Source organism: Giraffa tippelskirchi, chromosome 1, assembly GCF_054371585.1.
Source record: "Giraffa tippelskirchi isolate mGirTip1 chromosome 1, T2T-mGirTip1v1.2.pri, whole genome shotgun sequence".
Lineage (NCBI taxonomy): Eukaryota > Metazoa > Chordata > Mammalia > Artiodactyla > Giraffidae > Giraffa > Giraffa tippelskirchi.
In genome coordinates, this window is record NC_137275.1 from 106,735,260 (window position 1) to 106,748,442 (window position 13,183).

The window sequence follows — 13,183 nt, forward strand, 5'->3', positions numbered from 1 at the left end:
AACTCTCATGCAATTTCCTCAGAATTCAAGTAATAGTAATGAGTGGAAACAGAAGTCAAAGCTTAACACAACTGGAAGCAGCCTTCTCAAGCCTAATTCTTCTAAAGCAGACTTACACCACATGTATGAAAGGGTCAAACCAGGACCAGAACTTGCTGCTGGTGCAACTCCCGTCCTCCAGGTCAAAATCCACTGCAGGTCCCTCCGTAGTCGACAACTAAGTAACCAATGTGGGCAAAGGCCTGACATTAAAAGTGAAAGGTCTCAAGGCCGCTTTTCCCAGAATTCTCTACATATTGAACTCTGCCACCTAATCTCCTCCTGTTGCCAAAGAGTAGTGGGAAAAGGTTATACAAGCGTGCAAATATTCTGTTTTGAGTTCTCACCTTGAGCTCTCACAGAGAATTACTCACACCAAGCTACTAAACAAGGACACCTGCTGTAGCACATGTCGGAGGGGTTCTGTCTGAGACGGTCTCACGGGGGAGGGGTGGGGCAGGGTGGGCGCTGTCTGTCTGCCTACAAAGGAGAGGTGAGGCTCACAGGAGGAGGCCCGAACCCTCAGCACTCTTCTCTTTTCACAATGACCGTTAGGCGGTTTCTCATCAATCGTGACAGCCGCAGACACGACCACCAGAAACATCATGACTCTACATGGTTACACAGCACGGGCCTGAGGCTCTGAGGGTGAGCAAACGCCACTCGACCTGTCTGACCGCCGGTATCAATGTCACACATCCCCTCGAGGAGCAGAACCTCAGAAAACTAGAGAAGACGGCCAGGCAAGCTGCCTCAGCAGGGCCCACACAGCGGGCTCCCATCTCTCCGAGAGAACGGGCTCCACAGACGTCACCAGACTCGCCTGAGTGAACCCGAAGGAAATTTCAGCATCATCAGGTATACATTCGACAGGCAGGTGGGGGGGATGAACTGGGAGACTGGGGTTGACGTATGTACACTACTGAGACTATGCGTAAAGTCAACAACGAGTAAGGACCTACTCTACAGCACAGGGCAGTCTACTCAGGGCTCTGTGGTGAAGTAAATGGGTAGGAAATCTAAAAAGAGGGATATATGTAGACACACACACACACACACACACACGTATATATATGTATATATATAAATATAAATATAAATATATATATATATATATATATATATGACGGATTCACTTTGCTGTACAGCAGACATTGACACAGCAGTGTAAAGCAACTGCTAACTGCTAAGTCGCTTCAGTCGTGTCCGACTCTGTGCGACCCCACAGACGGTAGCCCACCAGGCTCCCCTGTCCCTGGGATTCTCCAGGCAAGAATACTGGAGTGGGTTGCCATTTCCTTCTCCAGTGTATCAAAGGGAAAAGTGAAAGTGAAGTCGCTCAGTTGTGTCCGACTCTTAGCCACCCCATGGACTGTAGCCTACCAGGCTCCTCCATCCATGGGATTTTCCAGGCAAGAGTACTGGAGTGGGGTACCACTGCCTTCTCCAATACAAAGTAAAGCAACTGGACTCCAATAAATGAATGAATGGATGAATGAATTTTTCAAAGAGGAACACACTGGGCACCCTAGAACTTGTAGAAATGAGGAGTCCACACCCAGGGTGAGCACAGCGCTAGGGATGCCCTCGTGTTGCTCCACTGCCAATGGACCGCCTGGACCAGGCCTCTTCTACCCCAGAGATCTCGACGCAGAGGCGGGGAGGCCGCCAGTCGCGGTCTCGCCAGCGCTCTGCTCCTACTCACGCAGCCATCCCAAAGCTCAGATCACTGGGAGAACAAGGGACCCACATTCCACCTCAAGACAACAGACACGTCCGCTGTCACTCACTGCGCGGACATCCCGCTGTAGCTGTCTGTTCGCTTCCTCGGACGTGAGGAGCTCCTTCCTGGCCGTGTCCAGGTCCTCCTCCAGCTCTCTCACGTAGGCAGAGAGGTTTGCCAGGCACTCCTTCAACTGGCTCTGCTCCCCTGACTGCCTCTCGATGACTTCCTGGAGCTCAATCACCTTAGCCAGGTCTTCCTCGTGGCTTGGGGAGCCGTCGGAGGATCTCTAAGGGAGAAAGGAAGCCTTAGACAGCCTTGTTTTGGGAGTCAGGGAACACAGCATTTCCGGGCAATCGGTGAGGTCAAAACTTTCTTCTGCACTCTGGGAGCTCACACGACCCTCACGGCCACTCAGATCTACATGGTGCATTGCTGACAGGTCCCAACAGCCCCGCAGAGACTAGATGGTAAGGCGAGAACCAGACAGAGAGCGAGACCGAGGACTTGCCTTTCCATTGGTGCTTGGCATGTTTACTTGCTCGGGATTTACATCAAGCACCCCATCCGTTAGTAGCTTTCCCCAGTTATTCTGCTCTTTAAGAATCATCTGCTAAACGTGAAGTCCACCGGACTTTAGGAAGCATCACTACAAACAAAGCTAGTGGAGCTGATGGAATTCCCGTTGAGCTATCTCAAATCCTGAAAGATGATGCTGTGAAAGTGCTATATTCAATATGCCAGCAAATATGGAAAACTCAGCGGTGGCCACAGGACTGGAAATGGTCAGTTTTCATCCCAATCCCAAAGAAAGGCAATGCCAAAGAATGCTCAAACTACCGCACAATTGCACTCATCTCACGTGCTAGTAAAGTAATGCTTAAAATTCTCTAAGCCAGGCTTCAGCAATAGGTGAACCGTGAACTTCCAGATGTTCAAGCTGATTTTAGAAAAGGCAGAGGAACCAGAGATCAATTTGCCAATATCTGCTGGATCATCGAAAAAGCAAGAGAGTTCCCGAAAAACATCAATTTCTGCTTTATGGACTATGCCAAACAAAGCCTTTGACTGTGTGGATCACAATCACCTGTGGAAAATTCTGAAAGAGATGGGAATACCAGACCATCTGACCTGTCTCTTCGGAAACCTGTACGCAGGTCAGGAAGCAACAGTTAGAACTGGACATGGAACAACAGACTGGTTCCAAATAGGAAAAGGAGGACGTCAAGTCTGTGTCCTTGTCACCCTGCTTATTTAACTTATATGCCGAGTACATCATGAGAAACGCTGGGCTGGATGAAACACAAGCTGGAATCGAGACTGCCGGGAGAAACATCAATAACCTCAGATATGCAGATGACACCACCCTTACGGCAGAAAGTGGAAAAGAACTAAAGAGCCTCTTGATGAAAGTGAAAGAGGAGAGTGAAAAAGTTGGCTTAAAGCTCAACGTTCAGAAAACTAAGATCATGGCATCAGGTCCCATCACTTCATGGGAAATAGATGGGGAAACTGTGGAAACAGTGTCAGACTTCATGTTTTTGGGCCCCAAAATCACTGCTGATCGTGATTGTAGCCATGAAATTGAAAGACGCTTACTCCTTGGAAGGAAGGTTATGGCCAACTTAGATGGCATATTTAAAAGCAGAGACATTACTTTGCCAACAAAAGTCCGTCTAGTCAAGGCTATGGTTTTTCCAGTGGTCGTGTATGCATGTGAGAGTCGGACGGTGAAGAAAGCTGAGCGCCGCAGAATTGATGCCTTTGAACTGTGGTGTGGGAGAAGACTCTTGAGAGCCCCTTGAACTGCAAGGAGAGCCAATCAGTCCATCCTAAAGGAGATCTGTCCTGGGTGTTCATTGGAAGGACCGATGTTGAAGCTGAAACTCCAATACTCTGGCCACCTGATGCAAAGAGCTGACTCATTGGAAAAAGCCCTGATGCTGGGAAAGATGGAGGATGAGATCAATCGATGGTAATCATGAACTCGATGGACATGGGTTTGGGTGAACTCTGGGAGTTTGTGATGGACAGGGAGGCCTGGCGTGCTGTGACTCATGGGGTCGCAAAGAGTCAGACACGACTGAGTGACTGAACTGAACTTAAAGAAGTAAGTAAAGACAGCAGAACTCCACTTGGAAAAACTCAACTCTAAACTGAAAACAGAATATAAAAAGAAAATTCACGGTGATGCTATCCATCGCGAATACAACCAGGTGATTAGAGTCAGAATTTGTCTTCTACTGGACAAATGGGTACTTAAGAGATTCTGTAGCTCTGAACCACAAGTCTAGTTTACTAGTCATTAAAATAACCTAGGTGGGCAGGTCCTCAATCAGAAAGATAAATAACCTCTGATGTCCACCACTACAGCCTTCATACTTTTTTAAAATGAAAGGATGCAAATGACAAACCCTTAACTGAAATTACACGATGACTGATCAAACTTACCCCGTTACATGTGGCACCTAATCCTTCTTCTAACAAACTCCACCTTTCGCGTGCTACTCATAATCGCTCTCTCAACTCAAATAAAAGGGGCCGAGTCACTGTGTGTTGATGTGTGCATATACCTTAGGGCACTTCTTATTGTATACTCACCCTAATACATGGCTACTGTAACAGAATACCTTTAATGTCTCTCATTGATCTTAACGTTAAGAAAATCTCCTTCTTAACAGCTTTAAATTCTAAGTTTGAGACAACAAAATGTTATCCTAAATTAATTCTATTACCCAGTTTTTAAATGCAAATTGATATACAGAATATAATCAATCTTGAGTCATTTATGCCAACTAACACTTTTTAACTGCGGGCTTCCCAAGTGGCTCAGTGGTAAAGAATGTGCCTGCCAATGAAGAGGGCAGGTTCAATCCCTGGGTCAAGAAGATCCACTGGAGTAGAAGATGCCCACCCAGTCCAGTATTCTAGCCTGAGAAGTCCCATGAAGAGAGGAGCGCGGTGGGCTGCAGTCCACAGCGTCGTAAAGACTCGGACATGACTGAGCATGTATGCAGGCAACGCTTTTTAACCATATAAAACTCTGTCTTCTTACAGAAAGAACCTATTTACAAAAATTCAAGAAGCTCAAAAGTCAACTAGTTACATAAATACGTGCAGCATCCACCTAACAAGGCAGCAAGTGTACAAATTCAAGACGGCCAGGTGGCTGGTACCTTCTCGTCCAGGGCCTTGTGGTGCTCGAACAGCGATTTCAGCGCCCTGAGCACCTCCACCTCACTGGTCATGCCGGCTGGGGACTGCGCCTGTTGCTCATCCGCCGTCATCCGGAGGGACGGCATGTACTGGGAAACCAGGCGCTCCAGACGCTCCAGCAGCAGCTGCAGGGCGGGGCCAAAGGAGCACGTTCAACCTCATGCTTGAATTCAGGGCCGATAACTCCTCTCAGCCTCATGCTAAAGCCGAAACCATGCTAAGGCAAGTCGGAATCCTGCCAGTTCAGCCTAAAGTTAGAGTGGACTTCCACAGTGGCCCAGTAGTTAAGACTCCACACTTCTGCAGGGGACATAGGTTTTAATCCCTGGTCAGGGAACTAAGATCCCACACAAAGTGGAGCATGGACAAAAATGTAAGTTAAGAGAACTCCCCCCTCAAATGTACTAAAATTACATTAGCTCTCATCATAAATTTGAAGCAAGGTATGAGAACCCCAAACTGATCCACCTCGGTCTGCTCAGAGGGAAGATGTGAAAAATAACTTGAAAACAGACAGAGTTTAAAGACAGCAACACGGAGCCCAGTGGTGACCCCCGCAAGGCAAATGTCAACACGTGACAATCCCCCTACTGACCCCGGTGTTGTTCCTTTCGGCTTTCAGCTCAGCGATTTCTTCTTCTCTTTCAAGAAGCTGCTGCCTGCATACATTTAGTCCTTCGGTAAGCGTAGCAAAATCCTAGAAAACAGTGAAATGAGTAAGTAACTAAATGCAAACACAAATTAAAAAGAGAGCAAGATGCTGAAGACTGACCCTGCCAAGTCTTTCCAAGATCCACACAAAGGATCTCCTTGCCCCTCCAGAGAAGAGGGGTCTGCTGACCCCAAGACCACACAGACCACCACAACTCAGACCGGCCTGCAGCCTCCACCTCGACCTGACAGGCACGTGGCAGGGGAGAACCCGGAATCCAAGCCTGCCTTCTCAAGACCCAGGGACGTCTGAGAAACTTTCCTAAACATAAATCCAACAACAAAGTGCATAAAGAGATTCTTAAACAACACACAGACAAGTGACCTAGAATCACTGGGGAGAGTGAAGAAAAAAGGAAAGGTCTACAAGGCCACCAGGCTTTGGAGTGTTCCCCTGGGAAAAAGGCTGATGGCACCCCAGGGCCATCCGTTAGCCTGACTCCACTGAAGTCACCCAGTCATTCAGTAAACAGTGCCCAACACTTGCAAGAGGCATGTAGTAGACATGTGAAGCTATGAGGGTGTATGTTATACACGTAAGCAGTAGGTACCCGTCATTAAGATACTGGACACACTGTCCTGTGCTTTGTAAGATGAGAGACGTTAAGAGGCTTAGCATTTCTGCTTCAAGGACGGACTCTCTAGCTCGATCCACATGCCCCAGAGACTCATCCAGCCAGTGTTTCCCTTCTTGTGGGGCCTCCGCCCATCCTCCAAGCAGCACCTGCACAACCTCTTACAAGGTAAACCTGCTGGGGTCGATCCTGCCCACTAAGGCCGAAATGCCCTGGCCGGCAGGGCCCACAACCGTGCTAACAAGAAACACGACCCCAGTGCTTCACCGCGTGAGGGCCGATCCGACGAGCCCAGCCTCCATCTGCTCTCACCTCAAGCAGCTCTGCATCCAGGACTTGGGCCGCGTCCAAATTCTTCCTCGTCTTGGCCTTTGCCTTGGGGTAGCAGCACTGAAAAAGCGCCCAGACGCGGGCCTTTCTGCGACCCATCCTCACGGATGGGGGCAGCCCCCCACTCGGGGGCAACTGCTGGTTCACTACCAGATACCTGAGCAACGGAGCTATCACCACCACTATTCACACTACGACCATGGCTATTCACACCATGAACATCACTCTCACACACCCCACTCTCACACCCCACTCTCACACCCTCCTCTCACACCCCGCTCTCACACACACTACTCTCACACACACAGCTCTCACACTATGACCACCGCTCTCACACTATGTCCACCAGCACCGGTGTCTCAAGAAGAAATGGCACGAAGGCTCTGCCTCCAGCACGTCTCCCAGGAGCCCGGAACCCGGAACCCACTCAGTCACAAGGGGCTCCGTGGTAACAGGGGGGCTGGGCTCAGGCCCACCATCAAGGGCGCCGAGAAGGGGGAGGGGCTGCCAAAAAGACGGCAGGTGAGTGTGGGGTGCGGGAGAAGGAAGGCCGTGCCCACAGCTCAGGCCCACCGTCAAACATGACCCTGCAAGGTACTGGTTCACAGTTGAACCGAACAGTATGAACTGCTTCAGAAACCACCACCACTAGGAATGAGCATGTCTTCTAAGTGGACTTCTGCCCCTCCACCCCCTAAACAAGCCTCCAGTGAGGCTAGTGAAAGGGCACCCCTGAACTCAAGGGCGTCCCCAGAACCCACCCAGCTGAGGAGGACTCACCACACTAGCTGCCCCTCACTCTCACCCTGAGCTCGGTCCTCCCTGACTGACTCTCTCAATCGAGCTCAGCAAGGGCTTGACCAACCTCGCTCCAGGCACTTAACATGAACCCACAGTGGGTACAGGGGTTCACTCAACCTGTTGCGAACTCGCTCTCTTAACTTCAACCCTGGGCGGCCAGACAACTCTGCCCCGTGGGGGCTGCACGGTGGAGGTTCAGGGGTGTCCCTGCCTCGAGCCCCGACAGCCAGCGCCTCCCAGACCCCCCTAGGTGCTGCCCCTCCCTCCGCCCCCGAGTCTCCCACCCCCTCTCCCGGCTCCACTCCCACCCTCGCGGCTCTCCACTCACTGGGGCACAGGCCACACTGCTCCTGGCTCAGCCGGGACCTCTGCTGTCACTTGAGGACCTCAGTCCTGAGGGTGCTTGGGGTTCTATATCCACCCATCTCAGCCATTACAGACTCCGGGAGAGACACAGGACAGTTTGGGGTCCCGCCCGCAGTTCACCCAGAACACATTCTGTTTTTTTGGCTTTATCTACTGGAGTTTTCTGAGATGTCTTTTGAAAACCTCAACTGTTGCTTTCAGAAAGACTGTAAAATCACTGTACTCAAATTTAAGAATAAAATCTTCATTTTCAACCTTAACGTGAAACTGGAGGGAAGACTAAAAGCAGTCATTTTTTTCAAACTGAAAAAGTAAACTCGCATGTGACCACGTCACAGAATACACGTCACCGAACCCCTTCCCCCTCAGCCTTCTCCTCCACCACCAGCCGGTCATCACGAGGCCTGCCCTGGGCCGGCAGGGGCAGAGGAAGAGGGGAGACCGGCAGGGGCAGAGGAAGAGGGGAGACCGGCAGGGGCTGAGGAAGAGGGGAGACCGGCTGCTCTGCCCCCAGGCCGAGTGGGCTGCTTGCTCTACCTCCTTCCCAAGTTCAAGTGGCACTGAAACAGCCCGGCAACCTGGGGATTCTGATCAGAAACACAACCGTGGGTACTAAGCAAGGACTCCTGGTTCATGTTTTCCCTGGTATCAAATAAAGATGATCAGTAGAATTACTGTGACTTTTACATGTGGCTTCAGATGAGAGAAGGCACCCAGGGCTTCCCCACTTCCAGTTACAGACACAAGCAGCCTGTAGGTCAGCCTGCCAAAAGCTAGAAAAGCTAAATACATTTGAAAAGAGGTCCTTAGGCAGCCACAATCCAAGATTTCAAACAAAAGGGAAGCCCAGGGAGGGAGCCAGAGGCTGAGAGGGCTGCTCCTTCCCTTGGGGCATTTGAACAAAGCTGACTCTGGGAAGAAAAGGCAGGCAAAAAGTCAAGCAGAGGGGACTGGCTAACACAGCTCTGGATGGTTCCTTGGGCTGGGAAGACAAAAATTCAAGCACAGGCCTGACAACTCAGTCCGGATGTTAGAGACCAAGCTCCCCAAGAAAAGGGAGGCACAGAAAACGGACCCAACACTCTGCCCAAACCGGCTGAGCGCTGAGTATCAATCACCTCGTGGCGCTCAGGAGACAGACGGTGGGCTTCAGGACCTGCCGAGAAGGAGGGGCCCTGGGAGGGACCCCAGGCTTGCAGACGGAGACGCTGGAGGGCTCCTCCCTGGGGTTGGGGGGGAAAGTGGGTGAAGGCTGCTGAGACTGAGCTTACAAGGAGCCCCCAGTCAAGTCACTCAGGCCCGAGTGAACAGACAGCTCTGTCCCCACTGGAGGTCTGCGTCAGAGGAAACTCTGGAGAAGACAGCATCACTCAGAACCTCTAGGGTTTTCCATACATCATGTCCAACATGCAACCAAAAAAGCAAAAAGGGGTGTAACCACAAACAGGACCAAGAGAAAAAGAACTGAAACAGCTCCACAGGTGTCAGATGTATATCAGCATATCAGAGGTACGCTAGAGGTATCAGATACAAACTTCACCTGCTCAAAAAGATACTTGACAAAAGGAAAAATTTCTGAGAATCACAACCGATTCTAGAACTTTACAATAACAGTGACTCAATTTAAAAACTCAGTCTCTGGGCTTAACATCAAATTGGACGTAGCTGAAGACAGGATCAGTGAACTGAAGAATGGATCGGTTAAAAATACATATATAAGAGGGCGGAAAGTATAGAATATACTGAAGGAGCCCGTTGTTAAACTACGTTGTTAAAATCTATAAAGGGGGCCCCTCACAGTGGGGAAAAGACAGAAAGGGGAATAAGAAATGTCTACAGGGGTTGAAACTAAAGAGCCTCTTAATGAAAGTGAAAGAGGAGAGTGAAAAAGCTGGCATAACACTCAACATTCAAAAAAGGAAGATCACGGCATCCGGCCCCATCACTTCATGGCAAATAAATGGGGAAACAATGGAAACAGCGACAGACTTTATTTTCTTGGGCTCCAAAATTAAGGCAGATGGTGAAATTAAAAGACGCTTGCTCCTTGGAAGGAAAGCTATGACAACCCTAGACAGCATATTAAAAAGCAGAGACGTTACTTTGCCGACAAAGGTTCATTTAGTCAAAGCTATGTTTTTTCAGGTAGTCATGTATGGACTTGAGAGTTGGCCCATGAAGAAGGCTGAACGCCGAAGAATCGATGCTTCTGAACTGTGGTGTTGGAGAAGACTCTTGACAGCCCCGTGGACTGCAAGGAGATGCAACCAGTCAATCCTAAAGCAAATCGGTCCTGAATATTCACTGGAAAGACTGATGTTGAAGCTCCAATACTTTGGCCACCTGATGCGAAGAACTGACTCATTGGAAAAGAACCTGATGCTGGGGAAGACTGAAGGCAGGAGGAGATGGAGACGACAGAGGACGAGATGGTTGGACGACATCACTGACTCGATGGACATGAGCTTGAGCAAGCTCCGGGAGTGGTGATGGACAGAGAAGCCTGGCATGCTGCAGCCCATGGGGTCACAACGGGTCAGACACTGAGCGACTGAACTGACGGACAGGGACAGTGGCAAGAGTTGGATCAAGAATCAGACCATTGACTCAAAAATGCAAACCGCACATTGGTTTCAGCAGCTCTGCGGGTGCCTAAGGCAAGAAGAAAATGTTCAAGCGCTCAGAGGCTTTTAATGGCACAGCAAGACTGAGAGCTGACTTCAAGAACAAGGAAGTCAGAAGATGATGGACTGGCATCTGTAAAATGCTGAAAAACAAATAACCACCAACCTGGAATTCTATACCCAACAAAAACACGTTTCGAAAGTGAAAGCAAAATAAAGACTTTTAGGGCAAATGGAAATGAGACAACTCATCAGCCACAGACGTGAACTAAAAAAACATGAAGGCAGTTCTTTGGGAAAAGGAAAAGTAGTCTCTGACGGAAACAGACAAAACAAGTAAAGACCAACAATGAGGTAACTCTGAGGGTAAATATTAACTCTACAAAACAATGATGATCATGCCAAAAATGTATCTAAAATTTTCAAGTATAACAGTGACAAGGAGGAAACAATCGTGTCAGGGAGGCAGTAAAAGTACTAAGTTAGACTTAAATGTGAAACACACGCTGTATCTGCCAATGTACGCCCAACAACCTGACAGAGGAGTACAGAACTAGAGAAACACTTCATACTTCTAAAAGAAGGCAAGAGAAAAAGAACACAGAATAGGTGGGACAAACAGTAACATGGTATCTACACACTGAAATATCAAAATAATAAATAGAGCAAATACTCTCATTAACAGGTACAGTGTCAAACTGATTATAATTAAACCTATACACTATTCACAGAGGTACATGTTAAGATAGAAGATCTTTTAGACAGGTGAAAGTAAAAGATACCCAGGCAAACAAGGACAGAAAACTCATGTGGCAATATCACTGTCAAACAGTGCCTAAATTAAGAAGCATTACTAGCGATAAAAAGGAGCATCTCATACTGATACAAGTTCAGTCTAGCAAGAAGATGAGGATTCTAAATTTGAATGTACCTAATAACATAACCTCAAAATATCAATCCATAAAAACTGACAGAAATAGAAAAGGAGTAACAGCCAAGTTCATCATCGCAGTGGGAGACGTTAAAGACACGTCTCTCCTGGAACTGGGCTCCCTGGTGCGGAGTCACCTGCAGCCACGAAGTACCTGAAATGCGGCTGGCTCGACAATGAGACGCGCTGCAAGCATGAAACACACACTGGATTTTCAAGACTCAGCATGAAAAACAGAATGTGAAATATTTCACTAGGCTTTATCATGTTGATCACACACTGAAATGATAATATTTTGGGTGTGTTAAATAAAATATATTACAGGTAATTTCACCGACTTCTGCTTTATTCAGCATGGCTACCGGAATCTGAATTACACGAGTGACAAGCCTGCTCTAACTGATACATACGGAACACTGCACTCCCACTGACCCATATTATTTTCAAGAGCCCAAGGAACATAGAACAAAACGAATATATATTGGGCCATTAGGAAAGCTCAAATTATTTCCAAGGACTGAAATAATTCAGGGTATACTTACGGATTGCAATGGGCTGACGGTTTATGTGCCCTCAAGCTTCACCTCGCACGTGGTGATGATACTAGAAGGCAGGGACTCTGGGAGGGGTCAGGTCAGGAGGGAATGGGCTCCCGTGCTGCGAGGACAGAGAGAAGAAGCAGGCAGCCTAGGAGCCAGGAAACAGGCCTCACCAGATGTGGCACCTGCGGGTGATCTTAGGACTTCCCAGCCTCCGGGACTACAAGAAACACCTTTCTGTTGTTTACCAGCTAGTCTATGGTATTTATAACAGTAGCGCAAAATGACTAAGACGGGGCTCTTCATGGAATTAAGTGAGAAATCAAAAAAGGGTCACTAGAAAAACCTCCCCAAACATTGGGAAGTTCAATGACATGCTTCTTGAAGAATTTCTTCAATAAAATTTTAAAAACCACATGAAGATTAGGAAAAACTTTTACATAAAAGATAGTGAAAATCGGGCTTATTCAAACTTGTGGCACGCAGCGAACTGTGTTTAGAGGGTAACTTAAAGCCTGAAACACATATACTGGAAAAGAAGGAAGGCTAAAAATCAACTAAGCCTCTAGCCCAAGAAACCAGAAAAAGAGCAAAGCAAACGAAACACAAGGCAGATGGGGAAAAAAGGAGCAGAAAATAAGGCAACAGAAAGCAAATATGAACATTTTTAAAAACAAAGCCAAAAGTTGGCTCTTTGAAAGGACTGATACAACTCATAAACCCCTAGAGACACTGATTAAGAAAAAGAGACAAAGCACAAATCACCAGTATCAAGGATTTTTGAAAGGGGAGACAACACATCTTGCAGATAGGAAACATACTATAAACCACAGTTCACTTACTAATTGGAGAATCTGCTGGCCTCAATAAATTCCTAGCAGGGGGAATATGCTTTACTTAAATAGACCCAAGAAGACATACAAAATCAGAACATTTTATTTGCATGAAAAAAATTAAATCTGAAATTAAAAGCCTCCCCACAATGAAACCAACTGGTTTTGCCAATCAATTCTTTCCAAAATCTAGGGAAGAAAACAGTAATCTCACAGGAACTCTCGGGGTAAACAAGGAACACTCTGCAACCTTGTTTTAGAAGACTAGCATAACCTTGATACTAAAACCAACAAGGAAGAAGTACAAGAAAGCAAAATTACAGACTCTGAGTATAGATGGAATAATCCTAAATAAAACCCCAACAAATAAAGTCCAACCAAAGGAGAATACATCGAGATCAGGTTGGGGTCGTTTTAGAATCACAAAATTTTTTAAAAGTAAAATCGCCACATTAAAGAAAAATCACCTGTTTCAAAACCTGCAGAAAATAAACT

At 47.6% G+C, this 13,183-nt stretch overlaps 1 protein-coding gene across 15 annotated transcripts in view; it reads right to left on the reverse strand.

Annotated features, from left to right (window-relative positions):
* LOC145505950 (liprin-alpha-1-like) overlaps window positions 1-13,183 on the reverse strand; it is a 54,717-nt gene that overhangs the window by 10,317 nt on the left and 31,217 nt on the right. For 4 of the 15 annotated variants that reach the window (XM_081489355.1, XM_081489349.1, XM_081489380.1 and 1 more), the window contains 3 exons: window positions 5,574-5,675; window positions 4,939-5,103; window positions 1,830-2,051 (listed from right to left, as the gene is read on the reverse strand). In XM_081489355.1, coding sequence (XP_081345481.1) covers window positions 1,830-2,051; window positions 4,939-5,103; window positions 5,574-5,675 — 489 coding nt within the window. Of the gene's footprint in view, window positions 1-1,829; window positions 2,052-4,938; window positions 5,104-5,569; window positions 5,676-6,576; window positions 7,024-7,512; window positions 7,620-9,032; window positions 9,090-11,858; window positions 11,974-13,183 lie in introns of those variants that run through there. The other 11 variants (XM_081489438.1, XM_081489479.1, XM_081489402.1 and 8 more) reach the window with 10 other exon arrangements.